Raw genomic sequence first — 16,443 nt, 5'->3', positions numbered from 1 at the left:
AAAAGCGCCTTATCACATCATTGAGACGTCATTCAAAGCGTTTCACAGAATATACTGGAAAGTGAATTGACTGTGTATTTTGTGGGCAATACCAATTGCGCACAGCAGAGTCCCACCAAACATCATGGATTGAGGCATTATTACCCCTGGAATAGCGGACTTCCAATCGACTAACAACAACAGCAGCTTGGATTTATATAGCGCCCTCCACGCCGGACGGCGTCTCAGAGCGCTTCACAGTAACGGATCCCGGGGTTGAGCCGGGGGGGGGGGGAGGGGGAAGAAGGTGACCAAAGGCGCGGTCGAAAAGAAAGGTCTGCAGCCGAGACCTGAAAATAGGAAGAGAGGGGGTGAGGCGAAGGGAGCGAGGACGTTCCAGAGCCTCGGGGCGTAGTGGAACCCCGTCCGGGAATCGAACCCGGGTCCTCTCGCTTGCGAGCTGAAGGCGCTACCCCCACTACGCCGAGGGAACTGAGTGTGCCCCAATGCGCACGCGCGTGGAGGTTTGCCGGAGGGCGCCATCGGGGTTGCCCCATGGGCTGCCGCACTTCGCCGTGGCCGACGACACCCGCTGTCCAGCCGCGCCAAAACCCCCCCCCCAAAAAAAACACCGACGGCCGCACCGGGAGAAGTGACCAATAAAACCCTGCGCTTGACGCAACGCCTCGGGACGCGTCCCAAAGCGCTTCGCGGGAGTTAGCGTACGCTGGAGTAACTGGGCGTGCGCCGTGAGGGAGCGCAGCCAACAACAACAACAACGACGACGACGACAACAAGATTCCTTCCCTGTTGTTGTACGATGTGCGCACAGCGGCACCGCCACACGCGGCCATGGAGCGGGCGAGCGATTTTATCCGGCGAACACGCGTGTGCCGAACACGCGTGTGCCGTCTCTCGCTCGCTCGCTCTCTTCCTCTTCCTCCTCCTCCTCCTTCTGTCCACCACCGCCGCCGCCGGCACCGCCACATTTATAAATAATAATAAACAATAATAATAAATAATAATACTTGCAGTTTGATATCAACAGGTGATCCCCACAGGGACTGCTGCCAAGTGTAGTGACTGTGTATTGATGATGATGGGGGGAGGGGGAATGGGGGGGAACCCTCAGCCAGTTTTTTGCCCACGAAAACCCAACGAAGTGAACACCTGATTCGTATTTACATCTATCTGAGGGGGGGGTGGGGGCAGTTATGGAGGTGGTGGTGGGGGTGGTGGGGGGGTTCGTTGGAAGAAAGGTGCTGCCCCTTTAAGAGCTGCTTCCCGCGCCCACCCGGGCGTCCATCGACGATCGATTGATAGCGCCTGTCTTCCCGCCGCTCCCGCGCCCCCCAGAGCCCCAACCGCCGCGCAACCCAACTCGCTGGGCGGAAGGGGCGGGCGATTGGCACCGGCGGGCAGCCAATAGCCGCTGCTCGCGTAACCCTGGCAACGCGTCGGCGACCAATGGGCTGCGAGAGCGGGCCAGCGCGAGCCCCCGCCCCCCCCGCCGCCGCCGCCCGGGTGAAGGTAGGTTGGCGGGGAGGCGTAGTAAGTGGCCGTTATTGAGGAGGCGAAGGGGCTGCGCTCTTGAGGAGAGAGAGAGAGAGAGAAAAAAATATTATTGTTGTTATTACTGCGGCTCCCGCGGGGCGTCGAAACCCGTGTTGCCGTTTTGTTTGAAATAAAGTCACATCAAGACTCTCCCCTCACGCCGCCCCCACCCTCTCCCTCCCCTCGGGAAGGGGTGACTGGACTGTGAAGTTATCGCTATGGAAGAAGAAGGCTCCGGCGGCGGCGGCGGCGACGGTGACGTGTTTACGGTGGAGCACGAGCTGAGGAACGGTAAGGGCATTGCCCCCCGACCCCCCAGACCCACCCCCCACCCCATGCAAAAAAAAAACCGACCCCCGATGCTCCCCCCCCCCCCCCCCGCCCGCAGGCACCGCAACTCGTGCAACGCGCAGCTTCGTCGGGATCTATCGCATTTTTTTTTAAACTGAAAGGCATAAATAAGAAAAGAAATCGCCCGTCAATACAGTCACTACACTCGGCAGCCAACCCCCCCCCCCCCCCCTTTGGGATGGTCAGCCCACTCCCCCCCCCCCCCCGCAAAAAAAAAATTGCATTGTGCGTTATCTGTGCTTTCGAAAGGAATGCAAAAAGCAATTGCATTTTAATTTATTAAATTGCATTTAAATTTATAATATATGTGTATATATATATATATATAACGCAAGTTCCATCCAAGCCCGTGCAGGTGTTGTCCCCCCCCTCACCACCCCCTTAAAAATCGCATTGAAAGGAATGCAAAAGCAATCTTGATTTAATTTTTTTTTAAAAATTGCCCTAATTTTAAATAATAAAACAGCGCCACATCCCAGAGCTAATCAGTTCATCCAATGCAACGTGTAGTTTTTTTTTGTTGGGGTTTGGGGTTGGGGGACAGGAACAGAAATGTACTGTAAATTTCTTTTTTATTTAAAAAAAACAAACGTAGTTGGAGGGAGGCGCGAGAGTGCCAGACAAACTATGCAGATATGCATCTAGTTATATTGCATTTTTATTTTTTAAATGTGAAGATTGCAACTGTAGTCTGACGTTTGCTTAAAAAAAAATGTGCATTTCCTCTTTTTATCTAATTTTAAGCTACTGACTGTTAAAACTCCCTTTTCTGCGCTTGCCATTGACCTAGAAGACGAATGCGGGCCAAGTTATCTTGTCATTCGTTTGACCAGCTAAAGGTTGCACTTTGAATCCCGAAAGGTACCTGCGAGGAATCGGCGTTAAAATCAATTATTTTCTGTGCATCAGAATGTTACACTTTCCCACTTGTTCATTTTTGGAAGTTTGCTTTCCTCTGTTAACCACCCCTTACAAGCCTTTGCAGTGACAATATTACACTTAGACAGGAATCTGCGTTGCATAATTAATAATGAGTTGTATTAAGTTGTAAGTGGACGTTGCATGTCATGGATTTTCGCTAACTGTTCCATTCCGGGGGTGGGAGAGGAAGTAAACCAAGTTTATTTTTAGTGTTGATATGTGCTAATAATAATAATAGTGCTAGCATGATAATCTTTTACCTCTTGACAGAGAAATTTGCAACTGTATTGCCTGCATACGACCTCTGTAGAAACCTACCTTTCTTTCGTCTGGTAATTTTGAGAGTGAGTGTGAAGAAGAGAGTATGGTTTTACTTTGTTAGGTGAGAGTCTTGGCATCTAACTGTGATTGAAACAAAACTCCTGATACAAGAGATAAATGTCGCTTAAAACAGCAACTTACATTGGTAGCGCCCTTTATACAGGATAATGTCTCAGAGCACTTCAGAAACTGGGTGGGACGCCGAGCAAGGCGGGAAGATGTCCATAGGCATGGTTGAAGAGGTAGGATTTTAGACAGGATTTAAAGACAGGTAGAAACTTGGCAGAGCGATAGGATAGGAGAGTGAGTTCCAAGGGTGGGGATACCCTTGCTGAAGTAGACTTGCAACTATTAAGTTGGCAAGTCTGGTTGACAGAATTTATTCATTCACTAGTCATCAGTCGTGTCCTGCATCCCCCTCCAATGTGCTATAATTAAGCCCCATTTCAGAATATTTATTCTGCTTGTACTGCAATAGACTTGCGAAGCTGTAAAATAAGTGGGAGGAGATGAGAGGTTCACATAACATACAGGAAGGTACAGTGGTGGGAGCAGTTGACTCCTCCAGTTTTCTGGTGTATAGATTCGACAAGGCACGTCTACTAGCAACTTCGTGTTTGTTACTGCATTAAACTACTGAGATTTTAATAAATCAACGCCTCAGCTGGCAATATATTGACTCTTATGAAAATAAGCATAATTTATGCAGCTTTTCAGAGAGGGTTTCCAATGTTTCCTTTGATCTGATGAGTAGCTTTTGGGAGATCAAGTGGCACAGTGGATTAGTGCACTGTCCTTTCATCTCCACAACCCCGGTCTTTAATCTAAATCAAGGAGCTCAAAGTCTCCTATCTGGCTATAAGAATAAGTGAAATGTATTTGGGGAATTTCGATTAAGCTTCCAGTGGGAATGAATCCATGTCACATAGCTGCTTGTATGATGTGCCACTAAATTGGTCATCGCGCTCTTGAGCAAGTAATATAAGGAAGGCTGGTATGGAAAACTCAAATGTCACTATGCAGCACTTGTACTTTCGGAGAGTGAGGCTGAACCATGTAATTGGGAGCAGATGAGAAAGAGTGTATCAAGTTTTTTCAGTACCAGATCAGGAGTGTGTGATGCTAACACCGTGTGCTGAGGAGGTGTGTACATTATGTGTGTCTTCTTAGGTTTCTTCTAATCAGGGCAGAGCCCATGGATGAGAAGAGATGCACCCTTCTTACCTAATCCAGAAAGTGTTAAGCAGAGGTTGGCAAGAACCAAGAAAGATGTTCAAGGTGGTCACTTGACATCCAGTAAACACAGGGTTGAGCCTAAGAAGCCTAAGTACTAAGAAGTCGCTACAAACCCTTTGCTGAGTTGCGCAACTCTGCATGAAATACATGAGAACATTACCACTATCCTCATGCCCACAGCTTGGACACACACCCTATCCCTTTGAGTGATGAGGCCATTAGAGTACGGATCTTGAAAAGCAGCTGCTGACCTCTGCAATACACTCAAAGTGGTTGTCACGCCCTGGATATATGAATTTGTATTCACAAACCTGCGAACCAGATAACACTTTCCAGAAGCTGTTGTCTCAAGCCTCATAGTTCCTCGACAGTTATTTGACAGAAATCTGCCTTCAATGTGGAGAAACAGCTTGTGAAATGCCAGCCACCTTGATGTTCTAGAGGTCCAAGTCAGATGCCACAGTACCAAAGTCACTCAATAACTCCTACTATTTTGAAGGAATTGGCAAATAGATGTACTTTCTATGAAGCTGTCTCCAAATGCTGAGCAACAGGTCAGTGTAAACCAGAGCCCTCCAGCCACACTCCAGCAATCCGGAATGGGAACCCTGGCTGTTTTTTGCTTTTCCTCTTTCTCCCGTCCTATCCCGGTCCCCGTTTCCCCCCCCCCCCCCCCCCCCCCCCCCCCAATGCCCAAGAAGCCAAAGCCAATTGTAGCAACTTTCTTGCTGCCCCGGTTAAGATCACCCAAATGTGCACACCCCATTGATTGAACCTCAAGGCTTCTGGCATCTGTGTTGCTCAGTTGCACTAAGAGTAACTATGAAAAAGGTTTTTAAAAAATGCATCTTAATCTTTTTAATCTTTGAATATACGGTAATTATGATTGAGGAAGTCCTGGTAAAGAAATAATAATCTTTGCAGTTGATCTAGCACCTTGTCACACCTTATCACAGTATACAGAATATACTGTAAAGTGTAGTGACTTTTTGTGGGTGAAACGCGGCAGCCAATTTTATACAGCATTGTACCACAGACAGTCGTGGAGCGAGTAACCAAATTATTATTATTATTAGGTTAAATTAAGATGAAAATTGGTGAACTTTTTCGTCTCTTGCTGCTTTTTTTTCAAATGGAAATTCCATGTTATTGCTCGTATTTTACTTGATACTGTATTTGGCTCTGATTGTTTGATTGGGGAGCAGTTACGCCAGTGCGATTGCTGTGCCTGTTCACTAGTGTGCTCGAATGCTGCATCGTGGATGCTTATCCTGTTACATCTACCGAGTAAATAACTAATTGTCACTTGTGGTAGGCAGCAGTTTATGAAACTATGCTGTTGACAGACACTTGCACAGTTGTTTAAATATAGCCTATGCCTCACTTCTGTATTATTATATGGAGGTGAGCTCGGAAAACACAGGGTCTGATGTAATTTCCTTAATAAGAATTTTTCCTTTTGGAAGCTGTTAAATACTTACAAGGCACTGATTTTATTATCAACCATTGTAACTTTTTATTGAGCAATACATGTATGAATGCAGTTCTTTCTCCTGTTCTTTTACACCCCCTCCTCTGTCTCTTTCCACCCCCTACCAATTGGTGAAGGTAATGGGGGTGTCTGGGTTGTGGAGTTCTTCATGTATTTAAGGCAGTGGATCTACTGACCCTTTTAATTGTTTTTTTTGCTGTATCCTGTGGTTAGAGCAGAGCACTCGGCTTGCAAGCAAGAGGAACTGGGTTTGAATCCCCGGGCAAGTTTCCTTATTCTATATGCCTCCGTTTACCTAGCAGTAAGTAGGAGTCCAGTTGTTAGTCGATTGGCAAGGCGCTTTTCCGCCTTTTTAACAAAAAAAGTTTGGCTATCGCATTTTGCCCACTGCAAAGTCAATTCACTTTGCAGTATATTCTGTAAAGCGATTTGAGATGACTTGAAGACGAGATGAGGCGCTATATCAGATGCAAGGATTATTATTATATTTATTATATTCCCTTTTTCTATAGTATCCTTCATTAATTTGGGTGGGATGTTGGAGTATGTGGATGTCTTCAGTACTCAATCCTGGTTGATCCACCAGAGAGGGGCTCTGGAATGTCGAATAACATTTTTATTTTACAAGCCCATGTTAAATGGAAAATGGTTTTCCTTCCAACCTTGCATTTTACCTGGAGTGATCATCGTGAGCTGGACTGTCAATGGTGAGGGAGCAGTTTGATGAGTTGAGCAGCACACAAGGAGAATCTTACTTCCATGGGATGTTACAAATGAGCTAAATATACCTTTGAGATGAAAGCTGAAAAAACAAGCAGTTTTGCTCTGTTGTTTTGTTTTTCCTTTCCCATAAACATCCCGCCCATGACTGGTGGAATTTAGGCTCTGGGAAAGATGTCATTTTAAAATTAGAGCTAAGCTAGTTAGTCAAATCAGAAAACTCTTCACGTAGAAAAAATATGTAAACATTTGGCATTGACATGGAGTCCTGTAGTGAGTGATCTGGGTTCGATTCCTAGCAGGGCGAAACATTGGGCAAGTTTCTTTACTCCACATGCCTCGGTTTACCTCGCAGTAAGTAGGAACCCAGTTGTTAGTTGATTGGAAGATCGCTTTTCTGGGGTAATAATTCGTTCAAAAAAAAAATAAGTTGGTCGCTTCAATCAGTCGCTGTTTGTGGGACACTGCTGTGCACAATTGGCTGCTGCGTTTCCCCCACATAATATACAGTCAATTTACTTCGCAGTACATTCTGTGAAGCGCTTTGAGACGTCTCAAATGCAAGGATTATTATTATTGCCCCAGAAGGCCAAATAGACAGCACAGCCAGCCTGGCTCATTGGCAGAACTTGAAAGGGCCGACCATTCACTTGGGGGCAGGGAGTCATCCCTCTCAGCTCCCATAACCCTGCAAGCCACAGCCCTAATGGGTAGGTTGGTCCTAGCTGAACAAGAAGTGGGAAAACTTGCCAGATGGTGCTATCAATGACAAGCTATGCGGTGTTAGCTGGTTCCGCTCCAGCAGTACCCCCAGTGCACACTCTGGGGTCCCCAAGCCTTGGTTCTTGTCAACGTGCGGCTAATATTTCTGGAATTAGGTAAGTGGGATGCAAGGGTCCAGGGACAGAGTGTGCATTCCATTCCAATAGACATCCCTGGAATTTGGTTTGGATACTCTTGAGCATGATGATGGGTTTCTGCATGTGTCAAAAAAAAAAGGATTAACCTTTGGCGCCTGTTAAGCCTGGAAGCCAAATCTTAAGCGCTGGATAGACAGCAGGAAGCTTGACAGACGGTCATGCATTTTAGTGTTTAAATTCCAGCAGTACCCAGCACATAATCTAGTACCCTCTAGCCTTGCTTCTCACCAACCTGTGCCTAATACTGTCTGAAATCAGATAAGATGGTTTGCGATTCTCTGGGAAGAGATTGCACATTCCATTCCTGACAACAGATACGTGTCCATGCTTGGGTAACATGCCTGGCACTTGATTTCTGCACGTGCCAGACATCTGGCTGAACCAAACAATCCATTGAATTTGATATTGACAGAATGGCAATGTGCCAATCTATTTTTCAGTGCAAGTGGGGGCTGAGCAGGACTCTTAATATCCTACCGCTGAACGGGTGACAGTGGAATAGAGAGAAAGACTGCCACATCGCAGTTGCATGTCTTGCACCCTCTGTAGCCTGACCTTATTTTTCCCAGCAGGGGGCAGGTCAGAGATCAGTGCAGTGGGATCCATTGACGTTTTCATTGATCCAAAGACTGGTTCTTGTGAATTGGGACTAGTGAGAACTGGGCCGTTTTCATCATTTTTTTAAAATTTGTTTTATTTCATTTCACAATTATAATCCAGAGGAAAATGCATACATTCAATTTCCAATTAGAAAAGCTAACTTGTTATTAAAAGAGGCCATATTAATGATTTTTAAAAAAAATGAATAGTTGAGCAAGAGAAAACATTAATAAACAATGAGACATGCAGGATTTCAGAAAAGACAGCCCAGCCTGACACCTCAAAACCAATTTACTGTGTTTCTGGCTCAATTAATGCAATGCTTATGCTTTGAGCAGCAGTCGGGAGGTACATCTGAGCATTGGGAAAAACTATATTCTGGGGAGAAGAATCAATGTCCATCAAACAGGGAAGGTATTATTCCACCAACGTATAGCAGAATTTCAAATTTATAGTTGCTGTATATCTTGTGGGCATAATTGTCTGTAGAGAGGTTGTGTTAAAAATGCAGTAAATTTGTGAATGCTGCTATTGGAATCCATTCATGTATTTTGAGCTGTCCTTAGTGTGTTACTGAATGTGCTGGTTGCAGTATAATTCAGTACACAAGTGTTAATTTCCCCCTTTTATCCATAGCATCAGCAGACGGGCTTTGGTCAAACGGCTATTTGTGGGGGCCAAGACAGAGACAGAGTGTGAGCGCAGGCGACTGAACCCTAAGGAGGATTGTGACTGGACTCAATCCTGACCTCGAGTCCACACATGTGTGTTTTCCAATGGGAATCATTGAATGGAAATCAGTTAGAAATGTAGCTTTTTTTTGATGGCCAAGAAACAATGCCAATTGTGCTATGACGTTCCCATCTTGACTGAGATAAGAAATTTAGCACAGATCAGGGATTGAAACACGTCTCAAGACCCTCCTCTTTGATCTCGCCTTCGGCCACCCTTCTGCCTTCAACCCTCCCTGATCCCAATCCCCTTGCTCAGGTCCATGTTCCTGACTGACCAGCGCCTTGGGACGTCATCCAGAAGTGAAAGACACTACAAATGTAGTTTTGTATTGTATTGCAAAACGAGTAGCTCAGTTCTACTCTGAGGGCTTGAATTGCTTGCCAAATTGGAAGTGAACCAAATGATGGCAATTTAAATCCATTTATGTCTTTGGAGGGGACAAAATGTTTTAGCTTGTTGATTTCAATTTATAATTGTACGTGGGATCATAGGAATTGATTGACGAAAAAAGTCCAAGGTCCATTGAGTTTGACTTGTACCATCTTGGTAGTCACATGCTACAGTAATGGAGATGTTGATAGCAATTAATTCTGTATGGATTAGTGTACAACAGAGTGGAAAGCTTTGGGTACCTTAGATCCAAAGTTACCTGGTTCTTCCAAGCATCCTACACTTACTGTTGAAACTGTATTCGATGCAGTTCATCAGATTGTTGTTATTCAGTGAAAGCAATGAATTTGGAATATGTACAAGACCGATGCAAACATGAGAAGAGCAGCAGAAAATAATGTAGCCTTCATTTTATTTTGTGAAGTTATTATGTTTATATGACATTAACATTTACAATCTGACATCTGTATTCCCTTCCGCTATTAGTTAGATAAAATGTTGTGCTAATGCAGTGTCCTTCTAGTAACTATGCTGATGCTAATGAAGAGGATACCAGCACTAATCATAGAAATGTATACCTTAATGTTTAAACAATATATAGTTAGTCTTATTCCTAGTTTGTGACCCATATCTTTTTTTAAAAGTGAAAAGGAGGAGATATGACAGTGCCTTAATTGCCTGGTTGAGCACAATCCTACCTCTTTTATCTTCTTATGAAAGAAAAATGATCTTGTAGCTAGTTAGTGCTCTTGTCAAACATTTCTCATCTGACACCTCTTCTGCTTTAATGCTTAGAGAACATTTGAAGAGAAAAGTTTTTCCTTGAGCAGTCACCTGATATTCATAGATAGACCTCTGCCACTGTTAGCTGGGTAGCAGCGATTTCAAACCTCAATTAGGTCAGGAGATAAGTGCATGGAACTCATTCCGTGGCAAGCTCTCTACGAAATTCGGAAGTTAATAATCATCCTTGTGTTTGATATAGTGCCTTATGTCTTCGAGACGTCTCAAAGCACTTCACAGAATATACTGTAAAGTGAATTGACTGACTGTATATTTTGTGGGCGAAATACGAAGGCCAATTGCACACCGCAGTGTCCCACAAACAGTCGTGGATTGAGCGACCATTTTTTAAAAGGAATTTTGACCCTCAGAAAAGCAATCCACAATCGACTTAAGTTAACTTACCGCTAGGTAAACAGAGATCTGTGGAATAAGGAAACTTGCCCAACGTTTCGCCCTACCGGTAATCAAACCCGGGTCTCTCGCCTGTGATGCGGGTGCTTTAACCGCTGAGCTACAGGATTCCGATAGTGTCAGATATAGTGTCTCGTTTTGAGCCTCAAGCCACAATGCCAAAGCAACAACAGTGTTACCTATGCATTGATTTTTATTGCATTTACATTGTTTCTTGATTGTATTTGTAATTTAATGCTGGTGATAAAATGCTCTACCTCCAGGGGCAAACAATCAGCTCACTATGCATGTTACTTACCTTTTGTTTGCTTGTCTTTGGCAGTTTACAATGTGTTTTTGTGGACTGTATAGTTTTAATGTGGACTGTACAGCACAGAAACAGGACATTCGACCAACCTATCCATTCGGTGTTCATCCTCCCTATGAGTCTGCACTTGCTCTTTACTCCCTTCCATATCCTTTTATTCCCATCTCCCTCAAGTGTACATCTATCCCCTTAAATGCATTTATCATATCTACTTTGGGGCAGTGAGCTCCACAATCTTGCTACCCTCTGTGTGAGGTAGTTTCTCCAAAATTCTCTTTAAGATCCCCTCATTGCTATCTTATACTTGTATTTTGATAGTGATGGGTTTCCGCACGTGTCAGAACCCGGCTGACCAAAATAAAATACAGTACAATGATGAAATGGTGTGGAGGGCATTCGGGTATGAACTTGATTCCCCGTAAGGTGAAGGAATTACCGAGATAATCCCCCAAATCGGATTTATCTGGAAATACCATCCAATTCTATTGATGTACAATAATTCCATGTTTCTTTGTTACAATTTAAGTGCATACTATATGATTGGAATGCTTTCCAATTTGAATATATAACCTATTAAATATCATTTGGCCGCCTCCTGTGCTGAAACTCTTATGGTTTTTTAAACGGGTATACAGATATGGTATGAGAGTAGATAGCTCCAGTCTGGGGTTAGTACAGTAGGTGAGTGGTTTTTTTTGTAGTAAAATTTCTAGGTTTCCAAGTAAAATTTTCAGTCACAAATTGCTGTACGGTAACAGACATACTTATCCCTGCAGACTGTAGGCTTTGTATTGCTTTCAATTCAAGCATGAAATGCTGTGCAGTTTGCACCTCTACTCTATCATCCATTGCAACCTTTTTTTGTTCTTTGATGCATCATAAATTGATTTAGTAAATAAATATTAATATAGCGCCGTGCAATTTCAATGACTCGAAAGCCTTTTTTTTGCCAAAAAATTGAGTTACTTTGAACTGAAATGATTCATCTGTTGGGAAATAAAAAAAATCCTTGCAATTGATATAGCACCTTAGCATGTTGCAAGAAGTCTCTAAAGAGCTTCACAGGATATATTGTAAAGTGTAGTGACTGTATTTTGTGAGTGAAAACGGCAGCCAGTTGTGCACAGCAGTGTCCTACAAACGGCCATGCAACGAGGATTGCTGGCCAGGACACCGGGAGAGAGAAACTCCCTTTTCTTTTCAGATCGTGCCATAGGATTTTTAAACCGATGGACAGGCCTCAGCTTAATGTCTCATCCGAAAGACAAATGTGTTTGTTAATCTGCATAAATGCGTAAAATTACCTTTTCTGCACCTGCATTTGTATCCGGTTGTAAATTTTGCAGTTATAACTCCCTAAAGGGTGCAGCTTAGTTCTGAAAGCCTCCTCAGGGCGGTCCAACTGGCAGTCCGCAAGCCAATTAATTTTGATGCCCCCCACCCCTAATCCTCTATTTCACTTGGTCCACCCGCTACGTCCATAACCATAAGGGAAACATAAAAATATTGCTTATGCAGCTCACAGATGTTTTTCAAATAGGGCATCTGGCCTGCAACAGCCAAAAGGTTGGACCCCCTGGCCTGGTAGGTAACTGCCCTGTGATTCACCAAGGTATACAGATTGGAAGGTTGCAGGTTTCAGTCTTGGTATGTGCGAATTTAATTGATATTAGCTGGGAAAGCTGTGCCTGTGGGTTAGGAGGAAGAAAAAATAGTCAGGATTCCCGCTGCTGATCGGTATCCAGGGCTCCGTGCAGGAATGTGCACATGTGAGGACAGAATTGGGCTTGGTTCTGATGGCTCTATGGTCAAATAGTTCACTGACACTTAGTTTAGGGGCTCGCAGATAAAGAATGACCCTGAGGGTGACCTATGCATGGATCAGTAACTTTGTGGAATAGAGAAAAGAAGAGAAAAATCAGCCTGGCTTTAAAAGATGCTGTTAGTGCCCCTGTGTGCTCTGTTGGTTTAGTTCTCTATAGCAATTACTTCTATTGTCTTGAGTTAAGCTTCCCATTGCTAAAGTACAATTGTATTTCCATTGCTTTGTGGATTACATTAATCTTCCCATATCAGGGCTCTCCGTGGTTCTCTGTATCGTTGCTCGTCTTTACTGCCCCTTTCCCAGTACTGCGTGTTCCACATCGTGACAATCATCAGCCTCCCACAGTTTTTCTTTATAGAGTAGAGTGTAGCACAGGTTGGCTTAGCTGTTTCAAAATCCCTGCAAGTTATTTAAACAAGCGCCAGTAAATCGAAGTACTGAGCTGACTGATTCATCCTGAACAAGCAGATCTTGTTACTCACTGAGGGCTATTTCTCTCACAACTCAATTATTGCTTTTAACCTTAATTTTTGCTTTTAAAATTCTAACAAGGATGTTTCTTCCGATAACCTGAACTGTCACACGTTGGAGTCAGGATATTGAACTTCTTATGTCCCAGGCAGCAATCCCCCAAATAAAATTCGTAACCCACTTACTGTTGTGGAACATTGCTGGGTGCAACTGGCTTGCACGCAGCAGTGTCCGACAAACAGTCGTGGATTGAGTAACCAAATCATTACTCTTTTTAAAGGGATTATTACTCCTGGAATAGCGATCCCCCAATTGACTAACAACCAGGTTCGTACTTGGTAAACATAGGCATGTGAAAGTAAGGAAACTATCCTACAGTTTCATCCTGCCCGGTAATCAAACTCAGGTCCTCTCGCTTGCAGACGAGTGCTTTAATCAATAAACTTTAGGACTCCATGTCCTGTAGCATATTGGTAGTGAAGACAGTGAATAAATGAACTTCTTCCCCGTATACAAATATACAGTGGGACCTTCCAGGAACAGATAGAAACAGTTCATATTTGTGGTTACACAAACTTGTAGAAAAACCTTTACCACAATAACGTGCATTTATATAGCGCCCTTCACGTGGGACAGCTTCCCAGAGTGCTTGACAGTGGCAGAGTCTGACCTGAGCCTAGGGGAGAGGGCGAGGGGAGGTGACTATAAGCACAATCAAAAAGGAAGTTCTTTAGGTGGGATTTGAAAGTGGGGAGAGGGCAAGGCAGAGGGATTGAGGGAGAGAGTTCCAGAGTTTCGGGCCGTAGTGGCTGAAGGCATAGTCACTGGTGGTTGTGCGAATTTATGTGCGAATTTAATTGACCATAGAGCCATATTTGACCATAGAGCCATTGACGAGGGACAAACAGGAGACCAGAGCCAGCCGAGGAGAGGCAGCACGTAGTGGAGTAGGGGGTCAGCAGATCAGATAGGTAGGGAGATGCCTGCAGTAATTCTAACTGCTTATCATGAGAAGTACCGAGCCTGGAAAGTCATGGATGTTAACCAAAATAATTCTTTGTGTTTTTTTGAAGATGGGGAGAGGGGAGGCAAAGACATTTTGGAGGAGAGTTCCAGAGGACGTGGGCATAGAGGTTGAAGACTCAATTCTAGGAATGAGCGTGAATCCAAATTGTGGATTTGCGCTAATACTTGCTAGTTATAACTTGAATGTGTCAGTGTTAATATGAATCAAGAACATTTATTTCACATCTATTATGCCACTTTGGGAGCCTTGGTATTTCGTACTTTGATCCTGTTTTGTTGAGATGAGACAAACTTAAGTACCATTTATAACTGCTGAGCCATCTGCTCCAACTTGTATAGTCTGACAAACTGCCAACTTTGTGTTGAAAAATAATCTGGTGTGTTGGTGCTGAGGATAGTCTTGACAGTCATTGTACTCGGCAAGTTTATGCAACAGCAACTTGTACAGTGCTTTTCACATGGGAACATGTCTTGAAGCACTTTAGAGGGGCAATGTGAATCACTAAGCAAGGTGGGAGGAAGGTGACTGAAAGCAGTTGGGCTTTATACGGATTTTAATAATTCTTTAAATTGATATAGCGTGTTATTACATCGTTGAGACATCTCAAAGCGCTTCACAGAATGCACTGCAAAGTGAATTGACTGAATATTTTGATAACTTGTGAAGGGTGAGGTGGACGGATTTTGGAAAGAAGTTTCAGAGACTGGGGGCATAGTGCTGTTGATTCATATTATGGTAGGGTAAACTTCTGCTTGGAGGCATGAGTGATTGCCTCTGATCATGGGATTGATGAGAGGATGATGAGGTTATCGTCATGGGATTGCCCTTCGGATGAAGACATTAAACTGAGATTCGGTCTGCCTGTTCAGGTGAGCATTTAAAGAGCTGATCTTGCCCGGTGTCCTGTGTATCGTAGAGAGTTTACTGTTTGCAAATTGGCTGCTACAGTCAGGCTCCGCCTTAAGCGCTCTTAGATGCTGCACTGCGTGGAGAGCGCTATAAGTGCAAGTTCTTGTTGTTGCATTGACCTAGAAGTACAAAGACACTACACTGCACAACATTCCCCTCGCAGCGTAGCCACTGTTCCCCCACCACTGTGCCCCTCTGGAAATCCCTGCCTCAATCCCTCGACTTCGCCCTCCTCTTTATCTGTCTTTAATTGCTACCCTAAAGCCTACCTCTTCAACGGTACTGATGTTCACTTCCCTTGCTTGGCGTCCATCCCTGCTACTGCGCAGTTCTCTACTGCTCTGTCCTATGTGAAAGTGGTATATAAGTTGTTGTTCCCTGTGAAGTGCTTTGTGATATTTTGACAAAACAGGTGTTAGGTCAGATGGAATTCTTATTGAAATACAAACCATCTTTTGGTTAAACTGAGGGTTTTTTGTTTAGTTCTAGAGATCACAGGATGTTCTTGAGGTAATGTCCTTGTATTGTCACCATTTACTTTGTACCAGTGATGGCATTTGTAGCTGAAGTGAGAATACTGCTCCCACCCCTTAATACACTGTCAAGGCCAAAAAAGGAAATGGTTGGCTGAATTGCCAGATGGGAGACTTGCAGCATGTTCTCTTTGTCATGTATTCTGTGCCCGTCGTTCACTGCATCAAACTGGTTATATAATGGCAGTGATTAAGAATCAAAGTGGATTAGACCTTGTTCAAAACTCAAATGCTTCCACTTTTTGCTAATGAATAAAAATATTGTAAAACGCGCACAAGTCTTATCTTTATAAATCGTATATTCGCCCAAGTTGTACATTCACTCGAGTCCCATTCAGTTTCCTATCAAAACCACTTAGATTTCTTTGCACTACTTATATTAATCACCTCCTAACTCGTAACGCCGCTCCTCTACTCTCCATTACTCCCGCACTTACCAGTTACATTGAATCGCGGGAAATATAGTCTTGATCCATTGACCCAAGCGCAGAAGAACTTTGTTTCCCGTGATCCAAGGCTTGCCGGTAAGTGTACACTGCAAGTGTACATGCAGTGATGGGCCATTCAATCGTGGAAAATCTAGTCTTGACCCGTCACCTCATGCACACTTAACGGCTGCAGTGAAGAAGAACAGCATGTGCACTTACCGACTGCATTGAATTACACGTATGCAATGTAGATTATTGATTAAATTTGATTTTATATGATGTATACACTTAGCCTGCAACTCGGACTTCGCGCAAGTCACATTAAACGTTATATTCTCAAATGATGTCCTTATGTGAGTTTTCTTGTATAACCCATTTTGCCCCAATTTTAGTAAAGTGCCTGGAATGAAAGTAAGATTTGTTAATGATACTAAGAACTGAATTGTAAATCCTTAAGTGATTGAACTACTGACTAATGTAATGTGAAAATCTATAATCACGATCTTAGCTGCTGTAATAAATTAAGA

General features: G+C 43.8%; 1 protein-coding gene across 1 annotated transcript in view; it reads left to right on the top strand.

Moving 5' to 3' along the window:
- Positions 1–1,503: 1,503 nt before the first annotated feature.
- The window catches only part of rps6ka5 (ribosomal protein S6 kinase, polypeptide 5), a 52,006-nt gene continuing 37,066 nt past the window's right edge, over positions 1,504–16,443 (top strand). The window contains exon 1 of the mRNA XM_042338173.1: positions 1,504–1,824. Coding sequence (XP_042194107.1) covers positions 1,752–1,824 — 73 coding nt within the window. The 5' untranslated portion in view covers positions 1,504–1,751. The remainder of the gene's footprint in view (positions 1,825–16,443) is intronic.

Source organism: Callorhinchus milii, unplaced genomic scaffold (assembly GCF_018977255.1).
Source record: "Callorhinchus milii isolate IMCB2004 unplaced genomic scaffold, IMCB_Cmil_1.0 Scaffold9, whole genome shotgun sequence".
NCBI classification, from domain to species: Eukaryota; Metazoa; Chordata; class Chondrichthyes; order Chimaeriformes; family Callorhinchidae; genus Callorhinchus; species Callorhinchus milii.
The sequence above is the reverse complement of the archived record's forward strand: the minus strand, read 5'-3'. Positions and strand labels throughout refer to the sequence as shown.